Genomic DNA, 13,471 nt, shown 5'->3' on the forward strand with positions numbered 1-13,471 from the left:
GCTACTGAGAGTAGAGTCGGTCTTCATTTTTCACCTTCGAAGATTTCGGGCCCTGTTCACATCTATAAAACTATTTATTGAAACGGTATGCAACCGGAAAACCTTCGAGTAAATGACACCCAGACAAAAGTCTCCATTACTAAGGATAAAACTAAACAAACTGAACCTGATAAAAAAGCGAGTGAATGATACTGAGACAAAAGCCACACTTCCTTCGACGGTGACGATGGAATTTGATGGAAATAATATCCCAAAAATCCACATATATATTATACAGGCAAACCTTTTTTTTTGTTCGGGGGATAGGGATCGCACGAAAAAGTCGCATAAAAAATCGTGCGAAACTTCACCAGCAGCTTCAAAAAACCGTGTTCGGTACACATTTTGAAAAAATCTTTTTTTGTGCGGTAGATAGGGACCGCATAAAAAAAGTTTCCTCCATCCATTTCCTCAAATCCACGCCGTTCGCCGTTCAATTTCCTTTTGTTGCCCTGCTTTGCGATGGGACAGTTCGCCTCTTCGGTTGCGCGTGGCTGTTTTGTATTTTTAGTTGCATGCCGAAACGTGATGCTGTTAGAAATCATGTCATGCAAAAACTTAGAAAAACTTAGAGCATTTGATGAGAGGAGGGGAATGATTTCAGAAGTGGATGATTAAGTCGCAAATATGCTTTTTCGCACTGGAATGCATAGAAACCATCGAAAAAAATAAAATGGACGGTAATGCTTCTTTTCATGCGCCGCACAAAAAAAAATCGCACCAAAAAAAATCGCGCAAAAAACCGCACAAAAACAGGTTTTACTGTACTGAAATGTCTTCACATAACATACATCACATCATTTCGTCTTCCTAAGCTCGAAGCCGCCGGACGGTTTTATATCGTTATCGTCCATCGTTGAAGTGATACCGTTATTTTCGTGGCTGGTGAAGTGAGTGTTGGACACTAACGGGATTCCCTGTGAATTCATTGAAGCAGACACAACAAGCGAGAGGAAGAAACCCTGCACGCGAGCGCTGTGTGCTGGTGTGTTATCGCCGTAGCACCGTCTTCGACATCATCACCGCGTGGCGCGATACACGGGTTCAGCTGTACCGAACGATCAACACGCAGCACCGTTATAAATAATCCGCACTGGTGTGCATAATAAGTATACTGAAATTAATAGGTTAAGGTTAATTATAAAAAAAAATTGCAAAAATTATAAGAAAGTGTACATCTGCCATTTTAAATGGCAGAAGGGGAAGAAAGCGTTGACATGGATATCGAATCCACTGTCTCCCCCTCCCCAGCTACGGGTGCTGGGAAGTCGCTTAAACGCGTTCCCCCCTCAGAAGATGTCTCTTCACAGGAAGAGTTAACTCACCTCAACAAGCCTCCCTCAAGAAAATTTGCAAACCTTTCCTCTTCACCCCCTCATTCTCCCGCTCCCGTTTCCGCTCAACTCCCGAACTTGCCTCCCAGCCCTACTGATCCCGCTCCCGCTCAACAATCTACCTCGACCTCCCCCTCAGTTGCTTCCTCTCCTCGTGTCAAGGTCTATCCAGAAGATTCACCTGGAGCTGGCCCATGGGTTGTTTTTTTCCGGCCCAAACCGAAAGGAAAATCCATCAATGTCATTCAGGTTTCGAAAGATCTGGCAAGATATTATTCCTCCGTGGTCGAAATCTCTAAGGTTAGACCGAACAAACTGCGTGTTGTCGTGAGTGATCGGAAACACGCAAATGCAGTAGTGATCGACGAGAGATTCTCCCTAGAGTATCGTGTCTACGTGCCGTCCCATGACGTAGAAATCTCGGGGGTGATAACTGAAACGGGTCTGACGTGTGAAATGATAAAGGAAGGAGTTGGTAAATTTAAAAGACTCCCGTTGGTGGGCGTTAAAATTTTGGACAGTCGCCATCTAGGGAAAGTATCCCAAGAAAAGGGAAAAACTAAATTCACGCCGTCAGACTCGTTTCGAGTAACTTTTGCTGGTTCCGCTCTCCCTGACTACGTCATGGTGGGCAAATTAAGACTGCCTGTGCGACTCTTCGTGCCAAAGCCCATGACTTGCCAAAAATGCAAGTCAGTTGGTCACACTTCAGATTATTGTGCCAACAAGGAGCGCTGTGCCACTTGCGGAGAGCAACATGAGGGGAAATCCTGCAGTGCGACTGAGCATAAATGTCCATATTGCGGGGGATCCCCACACGAGCTCTCAGTTTGTGAAACTTACAAGAGTCGCTGGGAGAAACAGAAGCGCTCTTTGAAGGAACGCTCGAAACGCACTTTTGCGGATATTTTAAAGGGCGCTTCTCCACTGGCCCAACAACAACAACCAATCATCACACAAAATGTTTTCGCCACGTTGCCCGTTGACGAAATGGAAGCGGACACAGCTAACGGGGGCACACCGTTCATTTTCCAAGGGAATCCCCGGCGCAAAAATGTGACCACTCCCAAAGTTCAAGGACAAGCCCCTCCGGTTATACCACCTGTTAGCATGCCTAAAAAATCGAGTGCAGCGGACAAGCAAAATCAGGTTCCTCCTGGCTTCCGTGGGAATAGTTCACCTTCGAACGACCCAGCATTCAAGGGGACATCAAAAACCCCAAATGTCCCTATTTTTCCGTCCAGCTCAACTCCCCAATCGGGATTTATAAAGTTGACTGACCTTCTGGCTCAAATCTTCACATGCTTTAATGTTTCCGACTCCATCAGAACCATTGTCATTTCAATGCTTCCAGTATTAAAGACAATTTTGCAACAATTGATGCAAACATGGCCCCTCCTTGCAATGATTATCTCTCTTGATGTCTAATTCAAATAGAGAGGTCGGAGATATCACTGTTTTACAGTGGAATTGTCGTAGTCTTATCCCTAAATTGGATACATTCAAATTTTTAATTCATAACTTCAATTGTGACGTTTTTGCTCTGTCCGAAACTTGGCTTTCTTCGCGAGATGATATCTCTTTCCACGATTTTAATATTATACGCTTGGACCGTGTTGACAGATACGGAGGGGTGCTATTGGGGATCAATAAGTGCCACTCATTTTTTAGAATTGACCTTCCACCTATTGGGGGGATCGAAGTTGTTGCTTGTCATGCAAACATCAGAGGCAAAGACCTCTGTATTGTCAGCTTGTATTGGCCTCCGAGAGCTGCGGTTAGCCGCAAGCAACTTGTTGACATGTGCTCACTCCTTCCTGAGCCACGATTGATCTTGGGAGACTTCAACTCTCACGGAACTGCCTGGGGGGAACAGTACGACGACAATCGTTCATTGTTGATATATGACCTTTGTAACAGCTTGAATATGACCGTTTTGAACACTGGGGAAACAACACGTGTACCTAAACCTCCTGCTAACCCAAGTGCTCTTGACCTCTCGCTTTGCTCGAATACACTATCGTTAGATTGCAAGTGGAATGTAATCCAGGACCGCAACGGCAGTGACCACTTGCCAATCAAAATTTCCATCACCATTGGTTCGAATTCTTCTGAATCTATAAACATGGCATATGACCTCACAAGACACATTGACTGGAAAAAATATGCGGACGCAATTGCTCTAGCCATCAATTCCAGAGATGGTTTGCCTCCATTGGAGGAGTATAACTTCCTTTCTCGTTTGATATATGACAGCGCGGTTCGCGCTCAAACGAAACCCATCCCAGACTCCACTTTTCGTCTAAGGCCTCCCAATCCATGGTGGGATAGCCAATGTTCCAAGCTTTATCAGGATAAATCGAACGCATTTAAAGCTTTTCGGAAACGTGGAACCATTGAGAATTTTCAAACGTATTTGGACCTTGAAAATCAATTTAAAAACTTGATCAAAGGGAAAAAACGTGCTTATTGGCGAAATTTCGTGGGAGGTTTGTCACGAGAAACGTCAATGAAAAAAATATGGAAAGTCGCTCGAAACATGAGAAATCGCTCTTCATCGAATGAAAGCGAAGAATATTCACATCGATGGATTTTTAATTTTGCACGGAAGGTTTGTCCCGATTCCGTTTCTGTGCAAAAAATTGTTCGAGATATACCACAAGATAGGTGCGATCTTGATTCCGAGTTTTCGATGGTAGAATTCTCTCTTGCTCTCCTTTCTTGTAACAATTCGGCTCCAGGAACGGATAGAATTAAGTTCAACTTGTTAAAAAACCTCCCTGATGTGGCGAAACATCGCTTGTTAAATTTATTCAATCGGTTTCTGGAGCATAATATTGTTCCAGATGATTGGAGACAAGTGCGAATTATAGCTATTCAAAAACCCGGAAAATCCGCGTCCGACTTCAATTCGTACCGCCCAATAGCAATGCTGTCTTGTATACGGAAATTGTTGGAGAAAATGATCTTGTTTCGCCTTGATCGATGGGTTGAAACGAATGGCCTACTCTCAGATACACAATATAGGTTCCGCAGGGGCAAGGGGACGAATGATTGTATTGCGTTGCTTTCTTCAGAAATTCAAATGGCTTACGCCGAAAAAAAACAAATGGCTTCAGTATTCTTGGACATAAAGGGGGCCTTTGATTCTGTTTCAATAGAGGTTTTGTCAGACAAATTACACTCTCGGGGTCTGCCGCCTCTGTTGAATAATATGTTATATAACTTGCTTTGTGAGAAACAGTTGAATTTTTCTCACGGGGATTCGATAGTAAATCGGGTCTCCTACATGGGCCTCCCCCAGGGCTCATGTTTAAGCCCCCTTTTGTACAACTTCTATGTAAGCGACATCGACAATTGTCTTACACAAAATTGCAGCCTAAGACAACTTGCAGATGACGGGAGTGGTGTCTGTCGTAGGATCAAACGAATCCGACCTGCAAGGACCCTTACAAGATACTTTGAACAAATTTTCAACCTGGGCCATTGGGCTAGGGATCGAATTCTCCACGGAGAAAACAGAGATGGTGGTTTTTTTCTAGGAAGCATAGACCAGCAAAACCAAAGCTTCAACTTTTGGGTAAACCGATCACTCATGCTATGTCATTCAAGTATCTTGGGGTCTGGTTCGACTCCAAATGTACTTGGGGGGCCCATATTAGGTATCTGAGTAAAAAATGCCAACAAAGAATAAACTTTCTCCGTACAATCACCGGCACCTGGTGGGGAGCCCATCCCGAAGATCTTATAATGTTGTATCGAACAACTATTCTCTCAGTGATGGAGTATGGCAGTTTCTGTTTTCAATCAGCTGCCAAAACACATCTCATTAAACTCGAGCGAATTCAGTATCTTTGTCTCCGTATTGCGTTGGGATGTATGCCCTCAACGCATACCATGAGTCTCGAGGTTTTGGCAGGCCTACTCCCACTAAAAGATCGCTTCAATTTATTATCTCTTCGGTTCCTCATCCGGTGTAAGGTTATGAACCCATTGGTAATCGGGAATTTTGAGCAGCTAATCGAGCTAAATTTTCATTCAGGATTCATGAGCTCATATCATGAATTCATCTCCATGCAGGTTGATCCTTCTTCGTATACTCCCAACCGTGTTTGTTTTCCTGACTACATCAATTCCTCTGTACATTTTGATCTGTTCATGAAGGAGAAAATCCATGGAATTCCAGATTATCATCGATCGGGGATCGTTCCTACGATCTTCAATGCAAAGTATGGGCGTGCCAATTGTGATAATATGTACTTTACTGATGGGTCCTCTATGAATGAGTCCACAGGATTTGGAGTGTTCAACGAAATTTTTAGCACCTCCCACAGTCTTCAGAATCCTTGCTCAGTGTATATTGCTGAATTGGCAGCAATACATTGGGCGCTGGACAGCGTCGCCTCACGACCTGTTGAACACTTACATTGTAACGGATAGTCTTAGCTCTGTCGAAGCTATCCGTTCAGTGAGGCCGGAAAAAACACTCGCCGTACTTCCTTGAGAGAATACGAGAAAATTTGAGTGCTTTAACCAGACGCTGTTATGTCATTACCTTTGTCTGGGTCCCTTCACATTGCTCAATTCCGGGTAATGAGAGGGCTGACTCATTAGCAAAGGTAGGTGCAATTGAAGGCGATATTTATCAGCGTCAAATCGCTTTCAATGAATTTTATTCTTTAGTCCGTAAAAATACCATCGCTAACTGGCAACGTAAGTGGAACGAAGATGAATTGGGTCGGTGGCTTCACTCGATTATCCCTAAGGTTAGCCTCAAACCATGGTTCAAAAGTCTGGACTTAAGTCGGGACTTTATTCGCACCTTCTCTCGACTCATGTCCAATCACTGTTCGTTAGACGCGCTACTCTTTCGTTTTAATCTTGCCGATGGCAATATCTGTGCTTGTGGCCAAGGTTACCACGACATCGAACACGTTGTTTGGTCGTGCGAGGAGTATCTTGTTGCCAGATCGAATTTAGAAAACTCCCTTCGGGCTAGAGGAAGGCAGCCCAATGTGCCGGTGAGAGATGTGTTGGCTCGGTTAGACCTTGATTACATGTCCCAAATATATGTCTTCCTAAAAGCTATCGATCTTCGTGTGTGATTGTCCTTATATTCTCCTTTTCCATCGCGAGAAATCAAATCCCTTTTTACTAACAATAGAATAAGGTGAAATGTAAATACATGTTAGATATAAGATAGGCTTAAGAATTGAGTATGATGAATGTGAGTGCGAATGTGAGTGTGAACATTGTCAACATATCCTTATATCCCATCCTTTTCCTGAAACAAAATGTCACCCTTCTAAACTCGAGCAAGCCGCGAGTAATCGGTTCTCTACTTCATTAACATTAGAATTAATAAACAATGTTTATGTATACTTGTAACTATACAGATAGGAGTTTGGCTCCTTTAAACTTATGTAACTGAGCCTGTAAAAATAAACGATTTAATAAAAAAAAAAAAAAAAAAACACATCATAATGTCTCCAAAATGTCTTCACAATAAGTCAAATGTCTTCAAAACTGGCATCGCTGGACAGTCACCCCTATTCCGTATTTCGCTCGACTTGATTAAATTCCATTCTGTGTTTCGTGCTTTTGCTGATGACATTGCACTATTATCGACGCGGCGCTCGGTGCATGTTCTTCCGCGTCTGGCCTGGAAATTAATGTCAGCAAGACGAAAGCTTTAGATGTCAACACGGTCACGCTTTCTAGCTGGGCAAGCAGTGGAGTGGGTCGGGAGTTTCCAATATCTTGGTAGCCAGATTGCGTCAGATGGTGGTACAAATATTAATATATGCGCGCGGATAAAGAAGACGAGAGTCTGCGAGTCTGAGGAAGACATGGAGGTCAAATCAGTCACCACATCAAAATCCGGATTTTTAATTCCAACGTAAAAACTGTGCAGCTTTACGCATGTGAGACGTAGGGCATAGATACGCATAGAGTCTGTCCAAAAACAATGTCTTCTTTTGTATAATTCGGGCCTGGTCGCCAGACAACTGGATCTCAAATCCATCGTCGTTGTCATCAGATGCCGATTTTAACGAAGATACAGGAGCGTAAGCGACGGTGGGTCGATCAAACGTTACGATAAAGTGGCACTGAAATTTGCAAGCTAACACTAGACTGGAATGCGCAAAGACGTCGCAGCAGAGGCAGACCCAGAGGTTCCTGGCGACGAAGCCTCACAAACGAAATGAGAGGAGTCGACCCAAATTTGATCGATCCTGCGGGTCGCCCAGGATGGAATCTGTATGCTCCCAGCGTAAAGCGCAGCAACAACAAGTGTATTCCGTTCGAGTTGTTTTTGCGTTTCGTTCGATCTACTTCTCATCGAACATTAAATGGGCAAAACGTTCGAAATAGAAAATGCAAAATTATAACTCGAACGAAATAACAGTTTCGATCAAAATGGAAAAAATGGATGTATCTTATTTTTCCGAGACCTCATCTTCAAAACGATATAAATAATCGGCGAAGGATAAGCGTCTAAGTAAGCCATGGAGAATATACATGGGTTGATTTTTATTACTTTTCAAAAAACGTGGTTTTGAGGAAAATACAAAAGTCTTTAAGGCAGTATTCTAGTCTAGAAATTTGAAGAAAAAATTCACTCATATTTCTGTAGATTAGGCATTCAAGAATATACCCTAGAAAGGACTTATCGAAAATTCTATTATTACCGAGTTAGAGCCATTTTAGTGATGCGGTATCTAACCTGTCACTGCCATAACAATGAACTTCAAACGCGTTTTTCTAGAAAATAGTTTTTTCAAACTGGCATACACGATATCTCAAGTTCTACTGAACCGACTCATGTCGAATTTATATGGATACATTCCGCAAGCAGCTGTCTATTGCATGAACCTGCAAAAAATATCGTTTCTTCTAAGTTTTTGCTGTTTTTAAAAAATGGGGAAACGTAAGAAAAATTTTTTTAAACGGAATTTTGTTTTTCAAACGGCCGCCATTTTATCAAAAAACATGTTTTTGACTTGTCCGAGATTCATGCGTTAGCGGCATTTTTAATGATTCAGAATCTGTTCGATTTTTTCGTTTCAGATAACCAGACTTTCTTGCGATTTTATAATTAAACCGGAACTTGAATCGCACGAATCTATTGCACAAATAATAACATGAAACGGGTTACACAAATGGGGAATCGCACAAAAACAGGTCAGCCTGTAACCCAAAAAGTGCTTCTAAATCAATTGAAACTTTTTCTAACGTTTCATGGTTGGGTATAGACTATTGTACCATGGAGCGTCAATCACCCGCGATATAGATTCGCTGGCGTTTTTTTGTCTTACCAACCAACAGAATGATCCCGGATTTTAAAGCAATAACGTGTAATTTCATTACCCGCTGCAGCGGTTTGAAATGGAAGTTCTGATAATTTCGCTCTACTTATCTTGGACGTTGTCTGGCAGGGCGCAATCGCGCCCCATTGTAAACGGATTCGTCGTAAAACATTGCGGCAAATATACCACATGAAAAAAAAACGCTATAGCGGAGGGTGAAACTCAAGTGAATATCGCTAAAATAAAAAAGTACAGCAATAAATTGCCGTCCTATGTTATGGAAAATCATATTAGGTGTAGTGAGAAGAGATCCATCACTTTCCAATAGATGGTATCATGTGTTACAATAGTGCGATTGGATTACGCCAGGAGGTTTCGTACAAAAGGATGCAATTTGACCTAAATCGAAAACTATGCTTATTAAAGCCTTTTCATGCAGAAATATAGATTTTCTTTTTACTTCCTTGATTATTACGATAATTACCTATACATTCGAATACCTGCAGGTACATTCCAACACAATTTAAAAAGTTACAGTTTGAACATTTTTTTCGTTCGAAAATTTTCCTGTTAACCTATCACCGATCAGCTGTTTGAAAAATCGAACAATAATTTATAATTTTTAGAGTTTGGTCGGTAATGGTTTAATATCACCGTTCCAGAAATGCTAAATTTATAGTATGAGAATGTTGGTTTATTGCTATAGTTTTCCGCTGCGTAAATATTTGATAATTATAAATTATTTTCATAATTATTTTTATAATTTTTTTTATACATTTTTCAAAAGTTATGTAAACACGTGATGGAAACACGTGTTGAATTTTTTATCGTAAGTCAAATAGTTCATTAACCTTTTTTTTGTTTCTTTTATATCCTGCATCATGTCTGATATTTTTCAGCCAACTATTGAAAAAGTGAAAAATGTCTCGTCATAGGAATTTAAAAGTTAATCAAGATGTTATAATGCCCTTTCCTGAAACCACAGCATTTCAACACCATTCAATCTTTCCTGGCAAAGTTGACCATTGTTGGGCACATCTTTTAATGTTGAAAGAAACGCTGTGATTGCCTCCTGTGCAAAAAAAAAGCAATTCCGATCTACGGAACATACAATCACAGAAAGCACAATGCGAAAGGACACACTTACCTGGTGTTAGTTTTGGGCAGCTAGCATCGACAAAAGGGGAAGGCTTCGGTTCCATCACACGCATTGCACTGCTAGAGGCCGATGCGGCCGACGGGCTGCTCTGATTGCTGGCGCTGCTGCTTGGACTGCCAAACGGATGGCATCTTCTGCGCTTCGTTGGCCGCTGATTCAGACTTTCCCAGTCGAGTGAGCGTTTCAATGTTGCACAGGCCATTTTGTGGAGTTAATATGTCCTTTGATGTGGCTTTCAGTCTTCTTTTTTGTTTTTTAATGTAAAATCCTACAACTTAACGACGACGGGGAAGTATTTTTCTTAGAACTGTTGAAGAAACGTTGAGTAAAAATCGTCAGTGAGCTTCGTTTGTTTCTTTTAACTTTGTGTATGAAAAACAAGTTAATTCAGCAACTCATCGGAAAAGAATTTCTTAATAGTACACACAATAGTCACCATGATTGTTTTTTTCTTTATTTTCTGTCAAAATGTACTGCACAGTTTGCTGCACGCAATTGCTATCAAGATTCATCTGTCAATCTAACTCGTTTTTCCTGTTTCTGTTCCACTCCTTCCTACCAACACACACACACCCATACAGTATTAAATTGCTTTCTTTTCTCTACAAAATTCGGACACCGTTTTCATTACTTCTTTCTATTGTTGGAACAACTTCATTCTTTCCTTTTTTTGCGTCTCCACAATTCTGCAGTTGCTTTTATCGCTTGTTTCCGAGTATCCTAAAAACGCAATGGCCTCCGAACGCTTGGATACACTCCTTTGGGCTGCAGCGAGTGGACGATCAAAAATTATACACATATGGCGCAGAGTTGCCAACTTTGCTGTGGTCACACTCGATTTTCCTACAGGGAGCTTATGCTAATCCCAAAACTCACAAAGAAAAAGAAACGACTCAAAGCTAATTTATGCATTCACACTCGCTAGGCCAAATAAGTTCCTATAACTTTGAATATGAATTTAATCGTTTCACTTTCTGGCAACCGCAGATGCATAAGCGTTTTCTTTTCAGTCGTTCACAAAGCGCAGGCCGATATCGAGAATGCAGCGAGCAAGATTGGAGAAAAAGAAGAAACGTGAGATTGAAGGAAAGTGAAAAATACTTGTACGCACTATTTCAGCACTAATTTCACGTTTTTTCTGCAAAATCGCCTAATTTCTACTACTTCTATGCAGTATCAAAACGCTGCAGCTGGTATAGACAACCAACAAAACTACGAATTAACTTGACTTTTACGCGTTAACTGCCCTATTGCTGGACTCTTGATAATGGAATATGTTTAAAAAAATATGGCTGCACAAAACTCTCGCTGTTCCTTTTGTCTACCTTCAGCAATATATTACACACATTAAAACACACACACCATTCCCAAATGAGATAGTCCACGGACAGCGTTCAAACGGCACAAACGATTTAACGGCGAGACGGTCTGTCCGAACAAGTGAAGAACAGTTTTGTAAATGAGTGAAACACAGGCAGAAAATGGAGAAAGATACGAATACGGATTTGGAACGCGACGAGACTGCTCGTGGAAGTGCGTGTGTGTATGTGCATGAGCAAGGCGCCTAGAAGTATATCCTAAGGTGGGCCAACTTGCTAAAACGACTCTTCAGCCATCTTGGAAGACTACTGTGTTTTGTTTGTAAACAATACACAATACGCTAGTGGCGAAGCTCGCTCGTGATCAGTCTGTCTCTTTCACGCTACAAGCAAATAATTCCCCTTCTGCTTTCTTCCGTACTGTTTTCATATACCGCTCCCCTAACCAACTTAGTGACGAAACGGCCTCACCTAGTATCATAGACCCGTCTTGTGCATGAGTGCATAAGAGAGGCGAAAAAACGATGACAGATGACAGCGAAATTAGGGCTGTGTAAATATGAGATCAAGGCTCCATACTAGGTCTAACGGAATGTTTTGCGCGTTTTTAGAACTTTTGGAATTAAATTTTAAAAAATGCTCAAACCTTGAATAAATTTCTCGGTATAATACAATTTCCATATTAATTTATGATTTATTGCCGGAGTTATCACATTTGATTCTGTAAAATTCTCTGAAAAATGAAAAAAAAAATTCCATTTCGAATTTATTTTTCTTTTTTATGGTTTTGACAGGTTTTAACAATCGATACGTTTGTACACTCAAAAAATCTATATGTTAATATAAGTTGAAAACATACGTGATTTTTTTCCATCGAACTTTTTACGTAGAATTGACATTGTTGAGAATGAACAAACAGAATAAACCCATGAACTAATGAATTTCATGTTGCAGTTGCATATACATATACATCGGAGTGATCGGAGTTTTATTTTCAGTTAATTATTTGAATAATTGCATCATTTTTCAATCTTTCTATTTCTAATTAGGATGACTAATTGAAATGTAATGCAATTATTGAAATAAACATTCAAAAATGCAATGGATTAAATAATGCACAACATTTTATTGCGAGGTATTACACATTCAGCTCATACAACATTAACATTAAAACTATCTTTATCTCGGAAATAAGTTCTAGACTGATCACCAACGTTACAATTCGCTATCTACACACATTTTTCCAAAACATTTTCTGTGTATATTGAGTTCAATAATCTAAAACTTTCACTAGACCAGATTTACAAATACAAATATTTACAATTACATTGAAGTGAAGTAAAATCAAGTGCAAATTTATCAAATACTAGCTGACCCGACAAACTTCGTCCCGCCCAAAATTTGTGTTTTGTTATCAATACCTTCAAACATCTACGTTTTCTTGTGTTTTGTTATCAATACCTTCAAACATCTACGTTTTCTTACTATGAGCAAGTTCATGAGTTCAATCGCAGAACTGTTCATTGATTGATCTTCTAATCGACCCCGTTGAATTTACCTTTTAGTATAAAATTCCTAGTATTTCTAACAAAACTCATCATTATAATATGAAATTATTTTCAGACAGAATTCTTGTTCAATATTTTTCAACCACTTGCAAATAACATGAGAAAATTTTCAATTGTCATGTTTGGTTGGAATATTTTTGGTTGAAATATGTGTGATATTGTTATGGGACCCCCTCTCCATTCCAGAAGAGGGAGGGGTGTCTTACCATTATAGAAACATTTCTCATACCTAAAAACCCTCACATCCCAAATTGTGCTTGATTAGTTTTCGAGTTATGCAGAAATTTGTGTTTCTTTTGTATGACAGCTTACCCATAGAGAGCGGGAGGAGTGTCTAACCATCATAAAAACATTTATTGCACCCTAAACCCTTCATATGCATAATTTGGTTCCATTTGCTTGATTAGTTCTCGAGTTACGCAGAAATTTGTGTTTCATTTCTATGGCAGACATGTTGTTTACTTTTCCCATGAAGTGGTTGATAATGTATCAATGATACCTGAATTCCGTAGGTATCAAATGATTTGCTTCAAGATGATGAAGATATACATGATTAGTGGTGAATGATCAGTCACAACCCATCATCATACAACTAAACATTATTCGAAGCCTATTAGCATTCATAAAATTGCGCAGTTCGTACACACTCGCGTAGAAGCCACACTGCGGAATCTTTAAGATTACAATACTTATAAATTACCCTATTAATTTGGACCGAATTCGAATATGGTATTCCCAGAAT

General features: G+C 40.3%; 1 protein-coding gene across 4 annotated transcripts in view; it reads right to left on the minus strand.

Annotated features, from left to right (window-relative positions):
* Positions 1-11,362, minus strand: part of LOC129765346 (akirin) — a 28,279-nt gene extending 16,917 nt beyond the window's left edge. The window contains exons 1-2 of one of the 4 annotated variants that reach the window (XM_055765539.1): positions 11,205-11,362; positions 9,831-10,149 (exon numbers count right to left, since the gene is read on the minus strand). In XM_055765539.1, coding sequence (XP_055621514.1) covers positions 9,831-10,044 — 214 coding nt within the window. In that variant the 5' untranslated portion in view covers positions 10,045-10,149; positions 11,205-11,362. Of the gene's footprint in view, positions 1-9,830; positions 10,150-10,278; positions 10,451-10,953; positions 11,143-11,167 lie in introns of those variants that run through there. The other 3 variants (XM_055765538.1, XM_055765540.1, XM_055765541.1) reach the window with 3 other exon arrangements.
* Between the last annotated feature and the right edge of the window lie 2,109 nt (positions 11,363-13,471).

This window comes from Toxorhynchites rutilus, chromosome 2 (genome assembly GCF_029784135.1).
Source record: "Toxorhynchites rutilus septentrionalis strain SRP chromosome 2, ASM2978413v1, whole genome shotgun sequence".
NCBI classification, from domain to species: domain Eukaryota; kingdom Metazoa; phylum Arthropoda; class Insecta; order Diptera; family Culicidae; genus Toxorhynchites; species Toxorhynchites rutilus.